Below are 20,960 nucleotides of genomic sequence, written 5' to 3' on the forward strand. Positions count from 1 at the left end.
TCTTCAACACTCAGGAAACCAGCGAGCCCATCTTTCTACTCCCCACTAGTGAATAAATCTCACCACACCTGGACCTCTAAGATCTCTTTAGGTGAAGGCTGACTCTCCAGGGGGAATCTGCCGCTCCATGCTTTTAACTCCAAGTTCCAACAGTTCGCCCAAATAAATTGAATTTAGATGGAAAAACAAAACAAAACAAAAAAACCGAATTCACTGTCGTCCAGGTCGAGTCAGTTCCTACTCAGAGCGACCCCTCCTTGCGTTTCTGAGGCAGTATCACTACCGAAGTACAATGCCCAGTCTCCCTTCCAAAGGAGTGGCTGGTGAGTTTGAACCGCCAGCCTCTGATTATCAGTCAAATGCCTTAGGCACTACGCCACCAGAGCTTGAATTTAGATAAAGAACAAATAATTTTTCCAGTCTAAGTAGCCCCAGATATTGTAACATTAGTCCTGAGCAAGTGCAAGTCAATCCTGGGAGCCAGGTGCAGCACAAGTCCAAATCAGCCCAGAGCTGGGCCTGTAACTGGAGAAATTTCAGGGAGGCCTAGCTTGAAAGAAGCCCTCTCAAATGATAGGGCACAAATAGGCACAAATTACAAAAAATGCGTATTAAGCAATCTGGGGCTCTGTGGGTCCTGCTAGTGGTGACAGAAGAGTTGGAAACGGCCTGGAGCTCTGAAACCCCCAGTGAGAGCCCCGTGTTGTCTTCTGCGATGGGCAGAAATATGTAGAGGGTAGGGGGAGCCCCAGGGTCTTTTGCGGTGAGGGTTTGAGCACAGCAGTTTCTTTCAAGCCTCCGTGGGGATCACGCCCAGGACACCATGCGTACGTGTGTGTGTTGGGTGTTGCGGGGGAGCTTCCCTCCTCCTGAAGGAAGAAAGGACATTTGGGGATTAATTCTCAAATGAGCGAAGCGGAGGAGAGCGTTCGACCCCCGGACCCCGGATCCCTGGCTTGGTCCGCGCAGGGGGATTTGGTTTGGCAGGGAGGAGCCAAGAGGACCCCTTCTGGGCGGAGCAGAGCTTGGGCCTGGGGCTGGGGGAGGCGGGGTTAAAGCTGCCGGAGCAGCAGGGGCGGGGGTCCGCGCCGGGAATGCCGCGCCGCGGGGGCTGGGGCGGGGCTTCGGCGGCCCTGCCCCCTGCGCAGGTAGCCAATGGGTGCGGCGGTGCCGGGTGACGGAAAAAGCCGAAGTGCGAGTGCCTCGGCGGCGGCAGCAGCGGCGGCGGACGGCCCAGCCGGAGCGCGGGGGGCGCGAGGGCTCGGGCGCGCAGAGCCCCGGAACCGAGCACCCGGGAGCGGCACAGCTAGGGCCGCAGGAGGAGCGTTCGCGGCCAGGCGGCGGCGCGATGCCGCTCGCCCAGCTCAAGGAGCCCTGGCCGCTCATGGAGCTGGTGCCGCTGGACCCGGAGGTGAGTGAGCCAGGCGGGGGACTGGCGCCGGCGGCCGGCGAGCCGGTGTGCCCAGGGGCGGGGCGGCCCACGGCGCCGCTGCAGCTAGACTGGCGCCCTCCAGGGCGCAAATGCTTTCCGATCTCTTGCTTACTCTCCGGCTCCCCCCACCCTCATGCTCCGTGTGTGTGTGTTTGTGTGCCTGTGTATGTGTATTTGTCTGTGTACGCGCGTGTGAGTGCGAGGGACGGTTCCATCAAGTGCCGAGTACCCCTAATACCCAGGAGGTGGGAGAGAGTGGGGCGCCGAGATCAGGTCCTCCTCAGCACACGCCCACCTTGGACCCATACTGGGATCGGTTGGGTGCTGTTGAGGCTACGTGTTTAGCACAGACGGTCAGGACTGGCATGCCAGATACCTGGGACTCTACCAGAGACAAAAGTCATGGAACCCCCACTTTTCCTTGTATCCCACTGACACCCTAAGCGCTTCCGCTTCTTTGCTGCTGACTCTGGAAGGATTGCCCCTCCTTGCCTCTAGCAGTTATGGAATGTGAGGTGACACAGCCCCTCTGGGGCTGGGGACTTCTAGCTCTCTTTGCCCCGAGGGTAGGACCAGAGGATACCTGTATCCCCTTGCCCAGGCTGAGGAAAAGGGAGTGGGGGGGCCTGGACCTTGCGAAAATTATTGAGGTGGGGACAGGGAAGGCCCTGGTGCTAGTCTTGGGCTCCCTCATATAGCAAGGGCTGGGCCCTGAGGAGTTTGGCCTCTGCCTGCCCAGTCCCTCCCAGAACCAGCTCCTGCCCTTTCTCTGAGGAGTCTGTAGTGCTACGCCATAAGGAAGCAGAAAGCTAGCTCCTGTGCCCTTTGATACTGTTTGATCCCCAGGGTCAAGGTCAAGCCCCTGAACTTGCAGGTCAAAAACTTTCCCATTACCCTCACCCTGGAAAGGAGGCAGGTGATACTCCCTTTTCCAGGGGGCCTGAAGCCAGTGTACTAGGAGAAGTGAAGAGCTGGACTAAGTCTGGTAGCTCAGGTGATTTTCTCTCGGCTTAGGCCTCTGCCTCAGTCCCCTTCTCTGTCCCCTCTTACTGGAGGCAGCCCTGTGGGCCCTGGCTCTCAGGGCCACACACTGGGGTCAGGGTGAGGACTTCGAGTCCCCAGCACCCAAGGTGTGCTGCTCCTTTAAAGGGATGCCCAATTGGCGATTGGAGGGTGGTCGAGGTAGGATTAGGTAACCAACCTGAAGGCGCAATTTGGAGTAAATTGCTCTGGGATGCCTGCCATGGAGTTTTTACAGGCCCTGCACTGGCTGCTTGGAGGTTCTCTCGCTGACTCACCCTCCGAGATGAGAAACACTGCCCTCTGCAGCCCCTTTATCCCCCACACCTTCCCTCCTACTAGGGCTGGGGGTTCAGGGACCTGGGAGATGGCACTCAGAGGTGGATTTCTTTGCCCAGACAAGCCCCTGCGACCTAGGCTACCCATGAGAGAGGTAGAGCTGGGAGAGGCCAGGAGGGACTTAACCCAAGAACTTCCCTGGGTTATGCTGGTAGGGAGGGAAGACATCTAGGAGTCCAGCCCAGGGCACTACTTCCTGCTTCCCTTTGGGGATCCTGGGGCAGGAGCCAGCTTCACCGGGGGTCCAGGTTTAAAGGAAAACTTGACTAAGTTTTGAAAACTATTGTACCTGAATTTGTGAGAGAAGACTAGCTTATTCCCTAGGTTTTGGGGGCTGTGGTTTCTCCAGGAGCTTCTGTTGGAAATGCTGTGTGACTCTCGGTCAGTCCTTAGCCTCTCTGGGCCTCTGTTTTTCCAGTGGTGAGGGCTGAGTTCCAGGCTCTGCTTCCTGGTCCTGAGAAGACACAGGGCCCCTGGCATGGCTGCCGGTCTTCTCCTTCCCCTTGTGGAGGTGCCAGGCGACTGGGTGTTATTGTTTGGGTAACAGGAGCCACAGGATAGCCAGGGCGAGGGTTGGGCTGTTCTCACTGGAGAACAGGGCCTCGCTGTTCTTTGCCCAGGTGACATGTAAGTGATACAGCAGCCTGACCTGCAGGTACAGGCGCCGCCGCCGGCTCCTGGTGGCTTCCGGCTGGGAAGTAGGCAGGCGAGGGGCTAGCAGGAGCATTTGGCAGAGGTCTGGGATCTGGGCTGTCCTTCCCGTGACGCTGCCGAAAATGGGCTGCTGGGAGGCAGGGCCTGGCCCAGGGTGCGGCCCAAGTGGAATAAAGCCATTGGAAATGTGGGTGAGGAGTCCACCTGGGCCTTCCTTGGCCCTGCTGAAAGCAACCTTGTCCCCAGGCCTAGCCCTACCTTGTACAGAGCTTTGCTATATGCCACTAAATTCTGCTTCACCTGTGTCATTTTAATACTTTACACATTTTCAAAGTAGGGATTATTACTCCCATTTTCAAATAGGGCAACTGAACTCAGAGAGAACTGGCTTATCAATAATATTGGAGGTAGGATTGAAACCCAGATCTCTCATTGCCTTCCAGCAACTGGGAGAGGCTCAAGGAAGGAGAAGGGCTGGAATCAAAATGGCCCAGGTAAAAGGTGCTGCAAGAGCAGCTCCGGATGTTGGCAGACTCTCCTAACCCCACAGGGCCTGGGTCCAGCCTCGGCCAAGGGGCTAGCAGTGCCAGCCGGCCCTGGCACCTGGCCCTTGGCCTCTAGCAGTGTGCAGGGCTGCCAGTACTGGGCTCTGAACCTGGCTCCTGAGGCTGCTTCTTGCCTGTGGGGCACTTGCTGTCTTTCTCCATCTGCTTCCCAGTTTCACCAGACACTGCCCTGGCTCCCTCTTCCCAAGGCAGAGCTGCTTGGTGGGAGGGAAGGGCGCCTGTTGGAACTTATCTCTGACTTCTGGGAAGGGGACCCTGGGATCTGGTGGCCCTGGGCAGCTGCTCTCTGAGGAAAAGCAGGGAGAGTGGATCTCCCTCCAAGAGGCCAAAAGACCCTTCCCTATACCTCTAGTCAGTATTTTGCAAGGTCAGCATCATTGTCCCCTTTCATTCATTTATTCATCAAATATTTATTGAGCACTTATCATGTGCCAATACTATATTCTAAGCAACAGGGCTGCAGCTGTGAACAAGAGAGACTAAAATCCCTGCCTTCATAGTATAGTTGAAGAAATCAAGCCTCAGATAAGTGATGTGGCAGACTCAAGGTCAGAGTAATGGCTGGCAGAGCTAGGGTTGGAGACCGTGTCTTTGTGGCTGCAAACCTGTATTCTTCCCACTACCTTGTTTAGCAGCCAGATCGGAGGAGCACATGAGTCCTGCATTCCCAGGGCCCTGGCTCTGAGGAGGAAGCTCACCTGGGGTCTTCTTTGCACCCATAGTCCTTTCTCCAGAGCTGCCCATTCCCCTCAGAAACCTGTGCATCACTTCTTATAGGCATCACCCTTGGGTGGGGTTCCATGAGGACTATGCAGTCCAGAGACTTAAGGAGTAAGGGTGGGCCAGACTGAGCCTGTGGGATCCCCTGAATCATCCAGGCTAGTGTAGAAGCATTGACTGCTTACAAGCCCACACCTCTGGATACTCCTGCCTTCCTCCTCCTTTCCCTCATGAGGACCAAGACTTGCAGTCCTGTGACTTGAGTTATGTCCCATGCCTGCTACCTGCTTGCTGAGGAATGTTAAGGTTAGTTCCTTAACTCTGTGAGCCTTTTCTGAAAAATAGGAGTAATGGAACACATTCTTGCCTCCTTGCTGTGTTTTAACCTTGACAACTGATGTACTGGGCCTGTAGCTAGGTTCTGGAGAGAGAGTGATGGACAAGCCCTTCTCGAGGTAAGAGGAAAGAACTTGAGGCTGTGTGGTCAGAGAAGGTAGCATTTGAACTGAGTCTTAAAGGAGTTGGCCACAGTGACAAGGCACAAAGATTTTCTTTTTTTTTAAATAGTGATTTGAGTGAAAATTTACAGAGCAAATTCACTTTCCATACAGCAGTTCACATACACTTTGTCTCATGACATTGCCTACAATTTACCACAATGCAACAGCTTCCCTCCTACTTCCTCCCAATAGTTACCTCTTCCCTGTGCCCCTCCATGCACTCCTGCCCCCTGAGCTGTCTCCCTGTGCATAAGCAGCCCTTCTTTCTCCCATGATTGTTCTCTCCAAGGAGTGTATCTACCTCAGATGCGTGTTCAACTCATATGCCTGTCTTTTGTTTGGCTGGAAGCCACAGGCGTGGGTTCAATTCCAGACCTGAAGGGCAGCTAGTGGCCATAGTCTCAGTGGTTCCACCAGGCTCTATCAGACCAGCAAACCTGGTCCCCACAAAGGTTTCCTTGATGGAGGGAGCCACCATGCAAATACTCAGGAATGTGAAACCAGCTGGTTTGCTCAGGGTCTCAGGTGGTTTGGTTTAGCTCCAGATAGATCACTGCTGCGGAGTCCACTCCAACTCGTGGTGATCTTATGTACAACAGAATGAAATATTGTCCAGTCTGGTGGCATAGTGGTTAAAGCTAACCATCTGGCTGCTAATCAGAAGATCGGTGATTTGAGCCCACTAGCCGCTCTGCAGGAGAAAGTTGAGGCAGTCTTTTTCTGTAAAGATTTACAGCCTTGAAAGCCCTCCCCAGTTCTACTCTGAACTAAAGGGTCACTATGAGTCAGAATCAACTCCATGGCAGTGGGCTTTTTTTTCCCCCATTGTTATTATCCTCATGATTGCTGGCATATTCGAGTCCATCTTGCAGCTATTATGCCAGTCCATCTCACCAATGGTCTCTCTTGCCCTTGCCAGCCCTCTACGTCATCAAACATGTTGTCTTCCTGCAGTGGGATTCACGATGATGTGTCCAAAGCAAGTCTGTTGGACAGTGTCTGTTGTGATCCATTAGTTTTCATGGGCTGATTTTTGGAAGCAGATTACCAGGCCTTTCTTCCTAGTCTGTCTTAGTTTGGAAGCTTTGCTGAAACCTGCCCACCAGGGGTGACCCTGCTGGTATTTTAAATACTGGTGGCATAGCTTCCAGCATAATAACAACACACAAGCAACCGCAGTATGACAAACTGATATGTGGTGGAGCTCAAGAATAGGGCCTGATAATAATAACAGCTATTGTTTTTGGAACAGTTACATGCCAGGTGTATATGCTTAAAAGCATTTTTTTTTTTTTTTTATTGTGATTTGGGTGAAAGTTTACAGAGCAAATTCACTTTCCATACAGCAGGTCACATACACTTTGTCTCATGACATTGATTGTAATTTCCCACACTTCAACAGCTCCCCTCTTACTTCCTCCCCGTAGTTACCTCTTCCCTGTGTCCTTCCCTCCCATGTACTCCTGCCCCCTAAACTGTCTCCCTGTGTACACACAGCCCTTCTATTCTCCCATGACTGATCTGTGCAAGGAGTGTATCCATCTAATGTAAATGTTCAGCTCATATGCCTGTCTTTTGTTTGGCTGGAAGCCACAGGAGTGGGTTCAATTCCAGACCTGAAGGGCAGCTAGGGGCCATAGTCTCAGGGGTTCCACCAGGTTCTATCAGATCAGCAAACCTGGTTCTTTTTTCCTTTTTTTACCCTCCCCCCCCCATGATTTTGAGTTTTATTCCACATTATTCTCCCTCTCTATCCAGGATCTCCTACATAGATCCCCCTCCAAGTGGTTGACAGTGGTAGCTGGGTACTGTCTAGTTCTTCTGGTCTCATAGTCATGTAGGCTGAGGGTCACATGGTGTACCAGTTGCTTGGACTAGTTGTTTCCACATGTCTTTGGTTTTCTTCATCTTCTATGCTCTGGACAAGGAGAGACCCATCGTTACATCTAGATGGCCGCTTGGAAGCTTTTAAGATCCCGGTAGCTACTTGCCAAGGTAGGATGTGGAACAATGTATTTGTGTACTATGTTACCAGGCATTATTTTTCATTTGCTTCTTAAACACCCCAAAGTTAGATTACTTTTATTTTCATTTCACAGATGAGGAAACTGAAGGCCTGAGAAGTAAAGTAACCTTCTTAGGGTCATGCAGGTGATTAGAAGCCAAGTTTTGAATCTATGAGATTAGGTTCCACATTTTTGATGACTGTGCTGGAGATGACAGCCTTGAACGCCATGCTAAGGAGCTAGGACTTTAGTCTGCAGGAAATGAGGAGCCATGGAAGGCTTTGAGGCCTGGTATATAGAAAGTGCTCAATAAGTATTACGTGAGTGAGTGGCTAAGTGAATTGAGTACAGGGTTCACACTTTAGTTTTAGGAAGGATGAAGGTTTGGAGTGGGAAAGCCAAGGAGCTGGTGTACAGGCTGTTGTGATCATTTGTGGTGGAACTTACTTTACTCGGCAAATGCATTACCATACCCCCTGCCCCAGGCCCCAATCAACCTATCTCTGCTCCCCAGACTGCTGAGAGATGATGGTGTGTGTGTGTGTGTGTGTGTGTGTGTGGAGGAAGCCTGCAGAACACTTGCCCCCTGAGAAGGATTAGGAGGCATTAAGGGGGCTCAAGGGGCAGGATGTCCTGGGAGTAGCAGGGGAGCTATGCCAGGGGCAAGGAGATTATGTAATGGACAGAGCACAGCTGTGTCTGCTGCTGCCAAGCAAGGATACAGCTGCCCTATGGACCCAGATCCTGGCTCCAAAGTCCTGATCTGCCCCAGGCTGGGGGTTGCCAGCCCATGGGAACCTCATGTCTGCCTCACCAGACTCTTGGTATGCCAGGAGGGATGGGGATAGCTCCTTTTAGCTTCCTAAGGCCCAGAGAGGGTAGGTTACGCACCTCACATCACTCAGGAAAGGGATGGGCAGGTTTAGGTACCGGGTATAGAATACTCACTGGAGGGCAAAGTCTGGAGACAGGAAGAAGCATGGGTGGGCTCCAGGGCTTGCTTCTGCCTGAAGGAAATTCCCCTGCCTGGAGTGTGTACTGCTTTCCAGCAGATCTTTTTTCTTTAAACTCTCACCCTCTCCAAATCATGTTCATTTTCTCTCCTTCTCCTGACATTTACCAGTTGCCACTAAGTCAGTTTCCAACTCATGGCAACTCCACCTGTGTCAAGCTTTCCAGTGGCCAGTTTCTGTTTTTTTGGGTTTTTTTTTTTTTTTTTTCAGTTTTATTTTGATTTGGGTGAAAGGTTACAGAGCAAATTCATCTTCCATACAGCAGTTCCCATACAGTTTGTCTCATGACATACATTGCAGTCTCCCACAATGCCACAGCTCCCCTCCCACTTCCCATAGCCACCTCTTCCCTGTGTCCTTCCCTCCCATTCAGTCTTGCCCCCCACCTGTCTTCCTGTTCATACACAGCTCTTCTTTCTCCCATGATTGATCTCTGCAAGGAGTATAGCTACCTGATGTAAATGATCAACTCATATGCCTGTCTTTTGTTTGGCTGGAAGCCACAGGAGTGGGTTCAATTCCAGACCTGAAGGGCAGCTAGGGGCCATAGTCTTGGGGGTTTCACCAGGCTCTATCAGACCAGCAAACCTGGTCCCCCCCCCCTTTTTTTACCCTCCCCCCCCCATGATTTTGAGTTTTATTCCACATTGTTCTTCCACTCTATCTCCATGGTCAATTTTTTGGAAGTAGATCACCAGACCTTTCTTCCAGGGTACCTCTGGATGGACTTGAACCTCCAACCTTTTGGTTAGCAACTGAGCATAGTAACAATTGGACCACCCAGGGCTCGAGCAGATCTATTTTGAGCACCTCCTGGGTACCAAAGAGACCAGATTTTAAATCTTTACTTAAGTTGTGTACCTTAGGCACACCACTAGGCCCTTCTGAGCCTCGGTTTCTGCCTCTGTCAAGTGGAGATGGGGCCTACCTCCCAGGGCTGTCATGAGTTTTAAGTGGTACCACAGGTGTGAGGCTCCAAGTCCAGTGCCTGGCATGTGGCAGCAGCTCTGAAGAGAGCAGCTGTTAGCACCACGCTCTAATCTCTCATCTCCTAGGACTCCCATTTATTGGGAAGGACGGTCCTGTAAGTAAATAGTCCCTGCAGTGTCACATGTGGTACAGTGAAGGATCGAGGAGCGTAGTGGGGACAACAGTGATTCTATCTGACAGTAGCAGTGGAGGGTCCCAGAGTGGGACAGGGCAAGAATAGCCACCATCTCTGGGCTGGACACTTCTTCATACTTTGTCTCCTTCATCCCTTGCAGCATCTCGGGGATAGGGCTGTACTTACTTCTATATGACGACTGGGAAACTGAGGCCTCTTGTGGTTGAATAGTTTGCACAAGGCCACAGTTTGTCTCTGGAACAGCTCGGAGTCACATATGACTTTTCCCTCTCACTGGGAGGAGGAGATGTTTAAGCATGGTCTTCAAAGATGAGGTGTTTGCTGGGCCAAGAGCATGAGAGAAGGAGTATGGGCCCCTGGGGATTTCTGTGTCTGAGTTGTGAGGGGCTGTTGTAGGATGACTCATGCTCACCTCTGCTTCCACCCCCCGTGAACGTGGAAGTGGAGGGGACATCTAATCAGAACGCCTGTCCCCACCTCCAAGGCCTCCCTGGCCATTGGGAGCTGCCAGGGGTGGGGTGCCACATGGGGTCTCTCTGCTCTGTTCCAAGCTGGTAAATTCTGACCATGTTTCCCTTCTCTTTTCCAGAATGGCCAGGCCTCAGGGGAAGAAGCTGGACTTCAGCCATCCATGGTGAGGATGAGGGCCAGTGCCCCAGGTCAGGGACTGGGTGAGAGGACAGTGTTTGCAGGGCCTCGGAGAGATGCTGCCCTTGTCCCACCTGCCTGGCATGTCTTGGCTTCTCAGTTGTCTGCCCAGTTCAGCTTTCCTTTTCTGATCTCATACCTAATCCTTATGGCAGCTCCTACACAGAGAGATCACTTACTCCGACTTTGTATTTGTAGGTAAGGAAAGTGCAGGCCAGAAAGGGTCAGGAGCAGAATTCAGGCTGGTTACTTATCAACCAGGCCAAGACACTTCCTCAATCTAGTTGCTCATTCTGCTCATGCTCAGGGTGAGGGTGGAGGGGCAGGGCCTAAGTGATAGGAGAGGCTCAGGTGGAATCTGCACTCTTGCCGTGGAAGAGCTGGGCCTGATGAGGGTCTGGAAGCATCTGGGCCCAGTGGTGCTGGGAGGGATCTAGTGACTTCTGAAGTCTAAACATGGCCCAGCCGTTCCTCAGGGCTCTCCATTCCCAGCCTGAGGCTAGTTCCTCAACCCTGCTACTTCTTTTTCCTCTGTCCTTTTCCCTTCAGTCCCTCAGCTCTTGTTGCTGGTTTTGTATGTTGCCAAAAGCTCCTGAGGTTGGGTGATAGTTTTGTGACGTAGGGTTGGTCTCTTGTCCCTTGTCTCTTTTCTGGGAAAGACCACACCAGTTCACGAACTAGCTGTGAGCCACAGGAGATGCTGTCTGTGAGGTGCCTTGAATGCCACATTAAGAAGAGAAGAAGCTTAACCCAGGCCTGACACCACCCAGGAGCTCTGCATTTAATTCTCCCAACCTCAGAGGAGTTGTTGTTGTCAGGTGTCAGGTGCTGTTGAGCCTGTTTCAACTCATAGTGACCCCTGTGACAGAACAGAACTGCCCCAGGGGCTTCTAGGCCATAATCTTTACAGAAGCAGATATCTAGGCCTTTCTCCTGCAGAGTGGCTGGGTGGGTTTGAACTGCCAGCCTTTCCATTAGCAGCTGACTGCTCAACTGTTGTGCCACAGAGCTCTTTACCCCAAGGCTAGAGATCACTCTTTTCTCCATTTTACAGATAAAGTTGAGACCAAGGTCACATAGCTATTGGATGATGGAGTCAGGATTTGACCACAGGTCTGCTTGACCTCAGAGCCCCCTCCCAGCCCAGGGAACCCTGAGTGCTAGAAAGGAGCAGCATTGGTCCCTGTGACCCCAAGTGCCATCAATTCTGGGTACCTGCTCATCTGTCTCCTCTCTTACCCCAGCCATTGGTATCCTCAGTGCTCAGTTCTGGGCTTGACATCCCTGAGGGTGTTCAGCCTGTGGTTGGGACCTCATCACTTTGTGCAGGGGACAGAGCTGGCAGCCAGCCAGTTTATCCTTTGCTTCATCAGACATTCGGTGCTCCCTGCTGTGGCACTAGGGGGCCCCAGAATGAAATCAACAGCTCTTACTCTCAGACAACTCTCAGTCTTGGGGAGAAGGTGGAGACAGGAAAGCTGTGTGGTGGGTGCTCTATTCAGGAAGAACATGGCTGTGGAAACATAGCACCTCCATTCCATGCTGAGCTCTGGGATCAAAGATGGAGGTGTGTCACCTTCCAGGTGCACACATCTCTCAGTGGGTTGGTGAGACAAACAAGTCGCAGGGAACCCAGTCAGCCTCATCTGAACATGGGGCTGAGTGTGGCCTAACAGATGGTCACTGCTATGTTTAGCAGAGGAGGAAGAATTGGGTTGGGCTAGGGGACATTGTGCCACCTTCCCTGCTGAGTTGGCATTTACTGGGCCTCAGCAGACAGGTAGAATTTGGGCAGTGGGAGAAGGATGTGGGGCCTCAGGGTGGAAGAGAGACAGAGAAAGGACTAGGGAGTCAGGTATCCTGAGTTCAAATCCTACCCCCACTTCTTGTTTGCTTTGTGATCTTTGGTGAGTGGCTGGCCCTGCTGAAACTCAAATTCCCTTCTTACAAAAGGAGACTAGAGCCCAGCTCTCAAGGCCAACTTAGGAAAGAATGGGATGCATGTAAAAGAAAGCATGCAACAGCAGTTGTGGTGCAATGCAGGTGTTTAATGCTTGTATATTCATTTGGGGTTTAGCAGCAATATTGTGGACAGCAGGTCCAGCATAGGAGTTCCCTGGATCCCTTCAGCACCCTGGGCACACCTGATATCCTCAGGCACCCTGGGGCTCCATTCACCCTCCCTCTTCTTCCTGGAGGTGGACTGGGCATCCCAGGCCCCCTCCCCCGGCTGTCTCCGGAGCTGGACCCCTTTGAAGCGCCTGCAGGTCTATTTTGAGAGCTGAGCGTCTCCCCCCTTCCCCTCCTCTCTTCCTGTTTATGAAACCCTGATCCCTCCCGGATCCCTCATGCTCCCCTGGCCTGAGCTCAGGCAGGATGTGACTGTGGACTTCGGGGAGCCTCAGGCAGCTTCAGGTGTTGGGGGAACTTCCCTGGGCTGGCCAGGGCAGGCCCAGCCTACCTTCCTAGCACCTGGGACCACGTGGCTGAGATCTGACCCTGCGGCCTGCCCAGGAGTGACCCCACAGGAAGATTGCCCAACTAAACCAGGGAGAGATCTGTTGACAATGTCTCTTTTGTCTCTTTGGCCCAATTTGCTTCTAGAAATATCCTTCTGTGGGTAAAACTAGTACTTTTAACCTCTGTTTTACAGAGGAGGAAACTGAGGCTCAGATAGGCAGAGAGATTTGCCTGGAGCTCTTCTTGACTTGCCACCCTTCACTCATGACCTCAAGCCTGCTGGTCTTTCTTCCTGGAGTATCTTCCTTCCTGGCCAACGCCTGTCCATCCTCAGGACGCACCTGGACTGCCCCTCTCTGGAAGGTCTTTTGGAACTCGCCCACAGGTGTTCCTCTGGGCACCTACAACACCTTGATTGCAGCTCTGTCATAGAAGCTGCCTGTGTTTTATTATCATGTGTTTATTTTTGGGGAGGCCCTCCCTGGGTGGTATAAATGGTTAACATGCTTGGCTGCTAACTAAAATCAAGATTGATGGTTCAAGTCCACCCAGAGACACCTCAGAAGAAAGACCTGGTGATTTACTTTTGAAAATCAAGCCCCCATGGAGCACAGTTCTACTCTGACACACATGGGTTGCCATGAGTCAGAATTGTCTTGAAAGCAACTGGTATTTATTTTCGGTTTCTCTGAGGGTCTGCCTTAACCTCTGTACCTCCTGGTGTCCGGCTGTGGCCTGAGACTAAGTAAAGGCCAGTAGTATGAGTGATGTGCAGAGAGAAGGCAGGCCAGCCTTGCCGGGAGGTGACAATGAAATGCTTAAAAGCAGGGCTGCGTAAAAGTAGGGCCTTTGGGGTGACCAGGTTTGCTGGCCCAATAGAGCCTGGTGGAACCACTGAAACTATGGCCACTAGCTGCCCTTCAGGTCTGGAATTCAATGCACACCTGTGGCTTCCAGCCAAACAATAGACAGGCATATGAGTTGAACATTTATCTGAGGTAGATACACTCCTTGGAGAAAACAATCATGGGAGAAAGAAGGGCTGCTTATGCACAGGGAGACAGCTCAGGGGGCAGGAGTGCGTGGAGGGATGGACACAGGGAAGAGGTAACTATCGAGAGGAAGTAGGAGGGGAGATGTTGCATTGTGGTAAATTGTGGTCAATGTCATGAGATAAAGTGTATGTGAACCGCTGTATGGAAAGTGTATTTGCTCTGTAAGTTTTCACCCAAATCACAATAAAAAGGAAAAAAAAAAAAAAAAGTAGGGCCTTTGGAAGCAAACAGACTTTGCCTTTCCTTTTAGTGCTATCCCTCTCTAGCCATGTTGCCTTGGGCAAGTCGCTGTCTCTCTGAGTCTAGCGTCCTCATGTTTGAAATGAGGATGGCTCCAGTGCTAGGGGCTAGCAGAATCCACATCAGCAAAGGTTGAGGGAAGCATGGTTGTGTGTAACAAATGCTCAATCAATGCCTAGGTAACCAAACCCACTGCTATCGAGTCTATTCCAACTTACAGTGACCCTGAAGGACAGAGTAGAACGGCCCCTATAGGGTTTCCAAGGCTGTAAATCTTTACAGAAGCAAACTGCCTCATCTTTCTCCTGTGGAGCTGCTGGTGGGTTCAAGCTGCTGACCTTTTGGTTAGCAGCTGAATGCCTTAACCACTATACTACCTGAGCTCAGTTAATAGGAGGTACAGTTCCCATCATTACTGTATGCAGGTTCTGGCATAGTGCCTGAGGCTAGCTCCCCTGAAAGAGGCTTGGAAACTAGAGACCCCTCCTTACCTCCTCAGAGGCATATTGGGAGATGCATCTGGGGGCACCTATCCTACCAGAGGGGGTAATGCCTGGAGGTCTTGCAGATGCTACAAGCTGGGGAAGGGGCTATTGGTGTCCATTAGGGCTAGGGATGGGCAGATGGGCTTGAGCTATAGCTGGCAGAGGGAGGCCCAGGGTGGGGGTCTTGGATTCCAGGGATCAGGCTGCGGGGCTCTGGGCTTCTCTCCCAGCTGTTATGTGGGAGGAAGTAAATAAAGAGGAAGTATCTATAGGAGGAGAAAAGGGCAGGGACCAAGGGGATGTAAGCTGGTGCCTGCCTCCTGCTTCTGTCGCTAGAGGCCACATAGCCCCTCCAAACACCCTTCTGTGAAGGCAGTTCTGAGACCATTTCCTTCCTGTTGCCTGTTCCTGTACCCTGTTGGCCATAGAGGTTCTTCCTCTGCTTCTGGGGGATGGGTCTGGGGAGGGGCCATGCTGACAATGACCCCTCCTCTGCTGCTGGACCAGAATGCTCTGGGCTTCCCAAGGCCACCCTGGCCTCCAAGCCCCTGCCTGAGAAATTTGGGTGGCAGTGAGAAGCTTCAGTTAAACAGAGCATCTTTCACAACCCCCAACAGGGCACCACCCATCAAAGACTGTTATTGGAGGCCCTGCAAGGACCAGGAAGGGGAAGTTTGTGTGTACTTGGGGGCGTGGATTTCCACATGGTGGATGTCTGTGGAAATAGTTTCCGACCAGCCTGAGTGTGTCTTTGTGTGCATATCAGTTCCTGTGGGTGTACTGGTGTGAGTGAGGAGGTGGGGCCCCATGAAAAAGGCGGGGCCTGGTCAACCCCTGCCCAGCAGCCACCTGCTCCTCCATCCATCCTGTTCCTCCTGGGCAGCCAGGGTCCTTGTCTTGGGCCTTCTGCCCCATTGGGTTTAGGGATGGCCTCCTAAAGAAGGCTTCTTTAGGACAGGGCTTGGAGTATGGGGCCTCTGAGCAGGGGCAGGGCTGGGTATGGTACCTTCTCTGTGGGCTGGCGTTTTGGGTGGCCCTAGCCATGGAAAGGTTTCTACAAGGGAGTGTCCTGGAGAGTTGGACCAACTGAGCTCTGGGCTGAGCACTTTGAGGCTATGGCCTTGCTGATTTCTGTCCCCATTCATTCAGACCTCCCTCAGGTGGGAGTTGAGATGTCCACTGTGTCCCTGCCTCATCTCTGTGTGACTTCTGTCTCTGTTCCTGTCTCTCCCTTCTTAGGGTCAGGAGAAACAAGAGGGGTATCTCCCTGAGTCCTCTTTGGGGCCTTGGGCTTGGGGTCTGCAGTATCCCCTCCTCAGCAGAGAGCCTGACCCATCTTCTGTCCCTCCTCCCTGCAGAGGGGGAAGTGAGAAGGAGGGGGGCCAGGGACCCTGCCTTCTGGGCTAGGAAGGCTGAAAAAAGCAGAAGTAAGGAGAGTAACAGGGCCCTCTGGTCACCGGCTTGAGCCCCACCATGCAGACCCCGGCAGACTACCCCAGGGGTGAGGGAGACTCAGTCTCCTGTCACAGAAAGGTGAGCAGAGAGGTGACCTGCCTCCAACGATGTCTGTCACTACAACTCTGGGCAAGGAATGGGTTTAGGGGTGGCTCTGTCCCCTGGGGTTTCCGGGTGGCTGCCTCTGTCCCCAGGGAGTGTTCTAAATCAGAGCCAGACAGACCAGGTAGAGGCTCAGATCTCAGAATAGTGTGGGCAGGGATTGCTGTGTTTCCTTGGCCTATTCTTTGCCCTCTCTGAGTCACACTTTCTGCCAGTCCCTCCAGGGGGTTACATTCAGGGACCCAATTAGCCTGCAACTTTCTGTGGCTGCTATACCCATTCCTTCATCTGTCAGGGAGAGTTTTCTGAAGATGGGGCTGTGTTGTGTCTCTAAGGGTCAAGACCTGGAGTGGGAAGTCCCCAGGCTGACCCTAGTGCTGAGAGTGGGGCAGGCTGGGGTGGGCAGGAAGTAACTGTGGCTGACTTACCTGCTCACCCTTTCCTGGCACTCAAGGCCAGGCAGTAACCAGGGGTGGGACTTGGTTCAATCTGACTTTGCCACCTGGCTTGTTTTGAGCCTGGATGAGTTACTGCCCTTCTCTGAGTCTCAGTTTCTTGTTCTCAAAATGGAGATAATGGTTTTTGGGATGTTTTGGGCCAGAGTCAAAGTCATCAGATGCTGTTCGTGAGATGGCCTCATAGCCATCTTAGCCCTGGACCTCCTCAGGCCCTGGTGTGGGAAGAAAATCTGAGGAAGTGGAAAACCTCAAGGATGAGTCTGCCGTGAATGCTGGGCTGCTCTCCTGAGTTCTAGGGATTTGCAGTTATATCTCTTCATCCTCCCTGACTCCAGGCAGACCAACAAGAACCCAGAGTTCCACCTTCTCGCCTAGGGTCTAACCCCCTTTCCTGGGGACCCCTGCCCTGCTACCTGTCTGCTAGCTGTCAGATTCCAACTGCTGTGGGCATCTGCCTGGGTCTCACGGATTCTGAGGCTGTCTCTGTCTGCAACCCACCTGCCTCTGCTATTGGGTTCCTATCTCTATCTCCACTTGTCTTGACCTGTTGGGTACATGTCCCCATCTGTTTCTGTTGGGTACTTGTTGACATGTCTTTGCCTGTTAGATGTAAGTCCCCATCTGCTCTGCCTGTTGGGTACAAGTCCCTGTCCACCTTCGTCTGTTGGGTACAAGTCTCCATCTGCCTTTGCCTATTGGGTGTGAATCCCCGTCCATCTCCTCTTCTTGGGTCCATGTTCCTATCTGTCTCCACATGCCTCTGCCTGTTGGGCATGTGTCCCCATCTGCATCTGCACATGCCCCTTCTGTCTCTGCCTGTTGGGTACGTGTCCAGGTCCATCTCTGCCTGTTGGTATGTGTTCCCTCCTGCTCTGACAGTTGAATCTATCTCCGCCTCTTGGGTGCCTGCCTCTGCCTGTTGGTGTCTCCCTTGATCTTTATCACATGTCCCTTTATCACATGTCCCCATGTGCCTCTCTGTTGAGTGCCTGTCTCCGTCTCCACCTGATGAGTGCCTGATGAGCACCTATCTAGTTCTCAGCAGCTGAGTTGGCATGGGGCTCTCCCTTTGCAGGCCCCACAGGGAGGCTGGGGGGAGGGCCAGAGGGCAGCCCTCAGGCACTGGGGAGTGGGGCGGGGAAGAAGGGAACATGGTGAGGGTGTAGGCCTGGAGCTGGGAAACCACAGGCCCTGAGTGATTGGCGGTCCTAGGCCGGGCCCAACCCCCGCCCTCACCCCTCACATCCGCCTTGGGCCTTGCCACCTCCGCGGCAGCCCTGGACGCTGCCTGCTCCTGCCATGGTGCCACGGCCCTGCCGGGCGGATGGAGCAGGATCCCAAGCCGCCTCGTCTGCGGCTTTGGGCCCTGCTCCCCTGGCTGCCCAGGAAGCAGCGGCCCAGGATCAGCCAGACCTCGCTGCCTGCCCCAGGTCCTGGCTCTGGCCCCTGGCGGGACTCGGTGAGTGTGCCTAGAAGTCAGGTCCTGCCCTCCCTCTGGCCCTGGGAGCAGGTGCCTGGGCAGACAGTTTGATCTAAACTGGCTTTGTACCATTCTGGCCCGGACCTGGCCTTGTGGGATGACTGGACCCTGTCCAGAGTTGCTTCCTGGGGCAGTAGGGAGGCACTTCAGAGCTCTAAGGCAATGCTGGTGGTTGGAGGGAAGGCAGAGGGTTCTAGAACAACCAGGACTTGGCAAGAGGCTTCTCATAGGCTTGTATGAGGGAAATTTGGGAAGGAGGGAATTGAATCAGGCCTTAATTCCCAACCATCCCAGGCTGGCCCTTACTGGGTTGTTGAGGAGATCCCAGGTGACTCTTAGGTCTCTGTGTACCTTAGCACTGCCCTATTGGCCAGAGGAATCCTCCTTTCCTGTCTTGATCAGGAACAAAGGCTCAGCTCTACCTCTCTAGTATGAGAACAAACCCTACTTCCTATTGTGGTAATACAAAAAACCTTTGCAGCAGGGGGAGGGGAGCCCACAGGGAGGGCTGGGTCAGGCCTATGGGCCTCAGCCAGAGCTTGGGGTTGGGAGATTCCCTCCTGGCCATGCCTGGGCATCCCAGGCCAGAGCAGCAGGAGAATAGGAGCGCCTTGGTGGTTTGACCCTCCCTGGCCTTGGAGGCCCTTTTGTATTGATGAGCTGGAGGCTGGCCCTGTTAGGGTAGCTATCTGGTTGAGCCTGTGAGGTCCTGTCTGCTGAAATCTGGTGGGAATGGACTTGGATTTGGGGGACATGTCCTGTACTGCCCTGGGTAGGGCCCACCACACCCACTGACCCTTGTCTCCCCACCAGGATGAAGGCATTCTCAAGGAGATCTCCATCACGCACCACGTCAAGGCTGGCTCTGAGAAGGCTGACCCATCCCATTTTGAGCTCCTTAAGGTTCTGGGCCAGGGATCCTTTGGCAAAGTGAGTTCTGAGCCTATAGCTGAAAGGGTAGCATTGGCCATTCAGAGGTGGGAGGTGGGAGGTCACCTCAGGGCCCAGTGGATGAGGAATCATTTCTGGGATCACAGAGATGAGGGTCACTTTGGGCCTCAAGGAATTGGGGCCAAAGGTTGATGGGCTTTTTCCTGGCTGCATTCCCAGGTCTTCCTGGTGCGGAAGGTCACCCGGCCTGACAATGGGCATCTGTATGCCATGAAGGTGCTGAAGAAGGCAACCCTGAAAGGTGAGTAAGAAGTCGCTCCCTGTGTGAGCCCAGGGTGGGTGCAGGGTTGACAGAGACGGCCTAGTCCTTAAGGACTTGGGTAAGATGGGGGATGTAGCTCTGTTCTAAGGAGCACCTAGTCTGAAGGAGGAGAAATTGGCCCCATCCCATCCCACTTGATGGGAAGACAAGGCCCACTGAGAAGGCAGGACTTTAAAATATTAATCCTACCCCTCCATCTCATCCCCCCTTCACTCCCAAAGCCAAGTGCCAATGACTGAGGCTGAAGATGAATGCCTAGAAGGCAGTAGTGGGACAAATTCAGTGTATTTGTTGTGGGCTGGGTGGCCCTCAAATATGAGACATCAGGTTGGTTGGGCAGAGGTGTTCTAGCTGTCAGTAAAGTTGCTTCATGATGCAAAGTCAGGAGGAACCTCTCTGGCCTCATTGCTCAGGGTGGAGAAGGGCATGAGAGAAAAGTCAGGAACCCAGGGAGCCAGCTGGACCAGGCCAGGGGAGAGTGAGGTCAAGGCAGAGCCTTGGAGATGGATGGCACGGAGGTTCAGAGGGAGCATGAGCCAAGGTCTGGCATTCTGAGCACTTACAAGGGGTATGAGGATGATTGGTAGAGAACTTTGGGCTTTGATTGGCTTGGGAACCAGTGTGGCCACAGATCAGGAGAAGTGGGGGCACTAGGGGGCCCTAGAGATATTATGGTCTTGTGGTCCATGAAGGGCTATCTGGGGTGATGGTAGCTCTGGTACCTCTGGACCAGCCTGAAGAGTCATCCATACCAGGAACCAGAGGGACAGAGAAAGATGAAAAGACTTGGTCCCTGCCAGAGAAGGCCTCCTAGGCTAGTGGGGAGAAACTAAACAGACCCTGGAAGGCTGTAGTCAGTGCTGTGACACCAGTTTGCATGTCCCAGGGGATGGGAGAGGCCCACAGGAGAACCTCCAGAGCTGCACCCTAGAGAGGGAAGGCTCAGAGGTCAAGGGGACACCTGAGGAGTGTCCATTTGAGCTGTGTCTTGAAATGGAAGTTAGGAGTCCTCCAGACAGAAAATGGTAGAGGAATGGCATCCAGGGAAGAGAAGCAGCCTGAGCAGAAGCAGAGGCAGGAAAACACAAGATGTTTTTAGAACCCAGTGGTTAGAAGAGTCATCTCCAGAATGGTCCCTGTCATGTCTAGTGAAGGAGATAGAAATGACAATAGGAGGTAAAAGTGCAATGAAGGGGGAAACACTGACCCAGCTCAGGAGGTTAAGAAAGGCTTCCTGGAGAAGGCGAGTCCAAGAAGGAGACACATTCAATGGTCCTAACCTACTGGGGATCAGAATTGCCTGGGAACTTTTGTTCTTTAAAAAAAAAAAAAAAATGTATTGGAGGTGCCCACCCAGATCCATGAATCTAGACTTTAGGCTCTAGGAATCGACATTCCTAACCAGCTCCCCAGGGGGCTTTCACAGCCTGTGGACAGGAATTTGGGGGTTTTTTATGCCAGATGAAGAGGGGCCTAATACAGGGAGCTGCAGGGGCAAAGGCCTGAAGGTCAGAGAGCTTGGCATATGGAAAACAGTTGCTCATACAGTCTGATTTGAAGGCCCTTGATGGGGTGTGGTGGGACAGAGGGCTAGAGATAAGCAGAGGGCCAAGGGCCCACCCTTAGGCACTGCGTGAGAGGTCAGGGCAAGGAGCAGGCCAAGGGGCCAAAAACAGACTGAGAAGGAAGAAACCCGAAAATTGAGTGTCCCTAAAGTGTCCACAAAGCCCTGGGTGCGAGAGTTCTGGAAGCTCAGACCTGAAGTAACAAGTAGAAAGGAGGGCCCTTCTTAGCCAGAGTTTGGGGAATGGCTCTGTTGGGTAGTTGGATTCTTGGGAGGGCTCTAGCATGACCACTTTTCTCCTCTGGCCAGTGCGTGACCGTGTCCGGACCAAGATGGAGAGAGACATCCTGGCTGATGTCAACCACCCATTTGTGGTGAAGCTGCACTATGGTGAGACCACAGACCCCTCCTGCCCTGCCCACAA

At 52.9% G+C, this 20,960-nt stretch overlaps 1 protein-coding gene across 1 annotated transcript in view; it reads left to right on the plus strand.

Annotated features, from left to right (window-relative positions):
• Positions 1 to 1,348: 1,348 nt before the first annotated feature.
• Positions 1,349 to 20,960, plus strand: part of RPS6KA1 (ribosomal protein S6 kinase A1) — a 38,532-nt gene continuing 18,920 nt past the window's right edge. Inside the window, exons 1-5 of the mRNA XM_007935777.2 lie at positions 1,349 to 1,411; positions 9,966 to 10,010; positions 18,573 to 18,689; positions 18,870 to 18,951; positions 20,846 to 20,926. Coding sequence (XP_007933968.1) covers positions 1,349 to 1,411; positions 9,966 to 10,010; positions 18,573 to 18,689; positions 18,870 to 18,951; positions 20,846 to 20,926 — 388 coding nt within the window. The remainder of the gene's footprint in view (positions 1,412 to 9,965; positions 10,011 to 18,572; positions 18,690 to 18,869; positions 18,952 to 20,845; positions 20,927 to 20,960) is intronic.

The sequence above is a fragment of the Orycteropus afer genome, unplaced genomic scaffold, assembly GCF_000298275.1.
Source record: "Orycteropus afer afer isolate SDZICR_OR568_19922 unplaced genomic scaffold, OryAfe1.0 scaffold00031, whole genome shotgun sequence".
Classification (NCBI taxonomy): Eukaryota; Metazoa; Chordata; class Mammalia; order Tubulidentata; family Orycteropodidae; genus Orycteropus; species Orycteropus afer.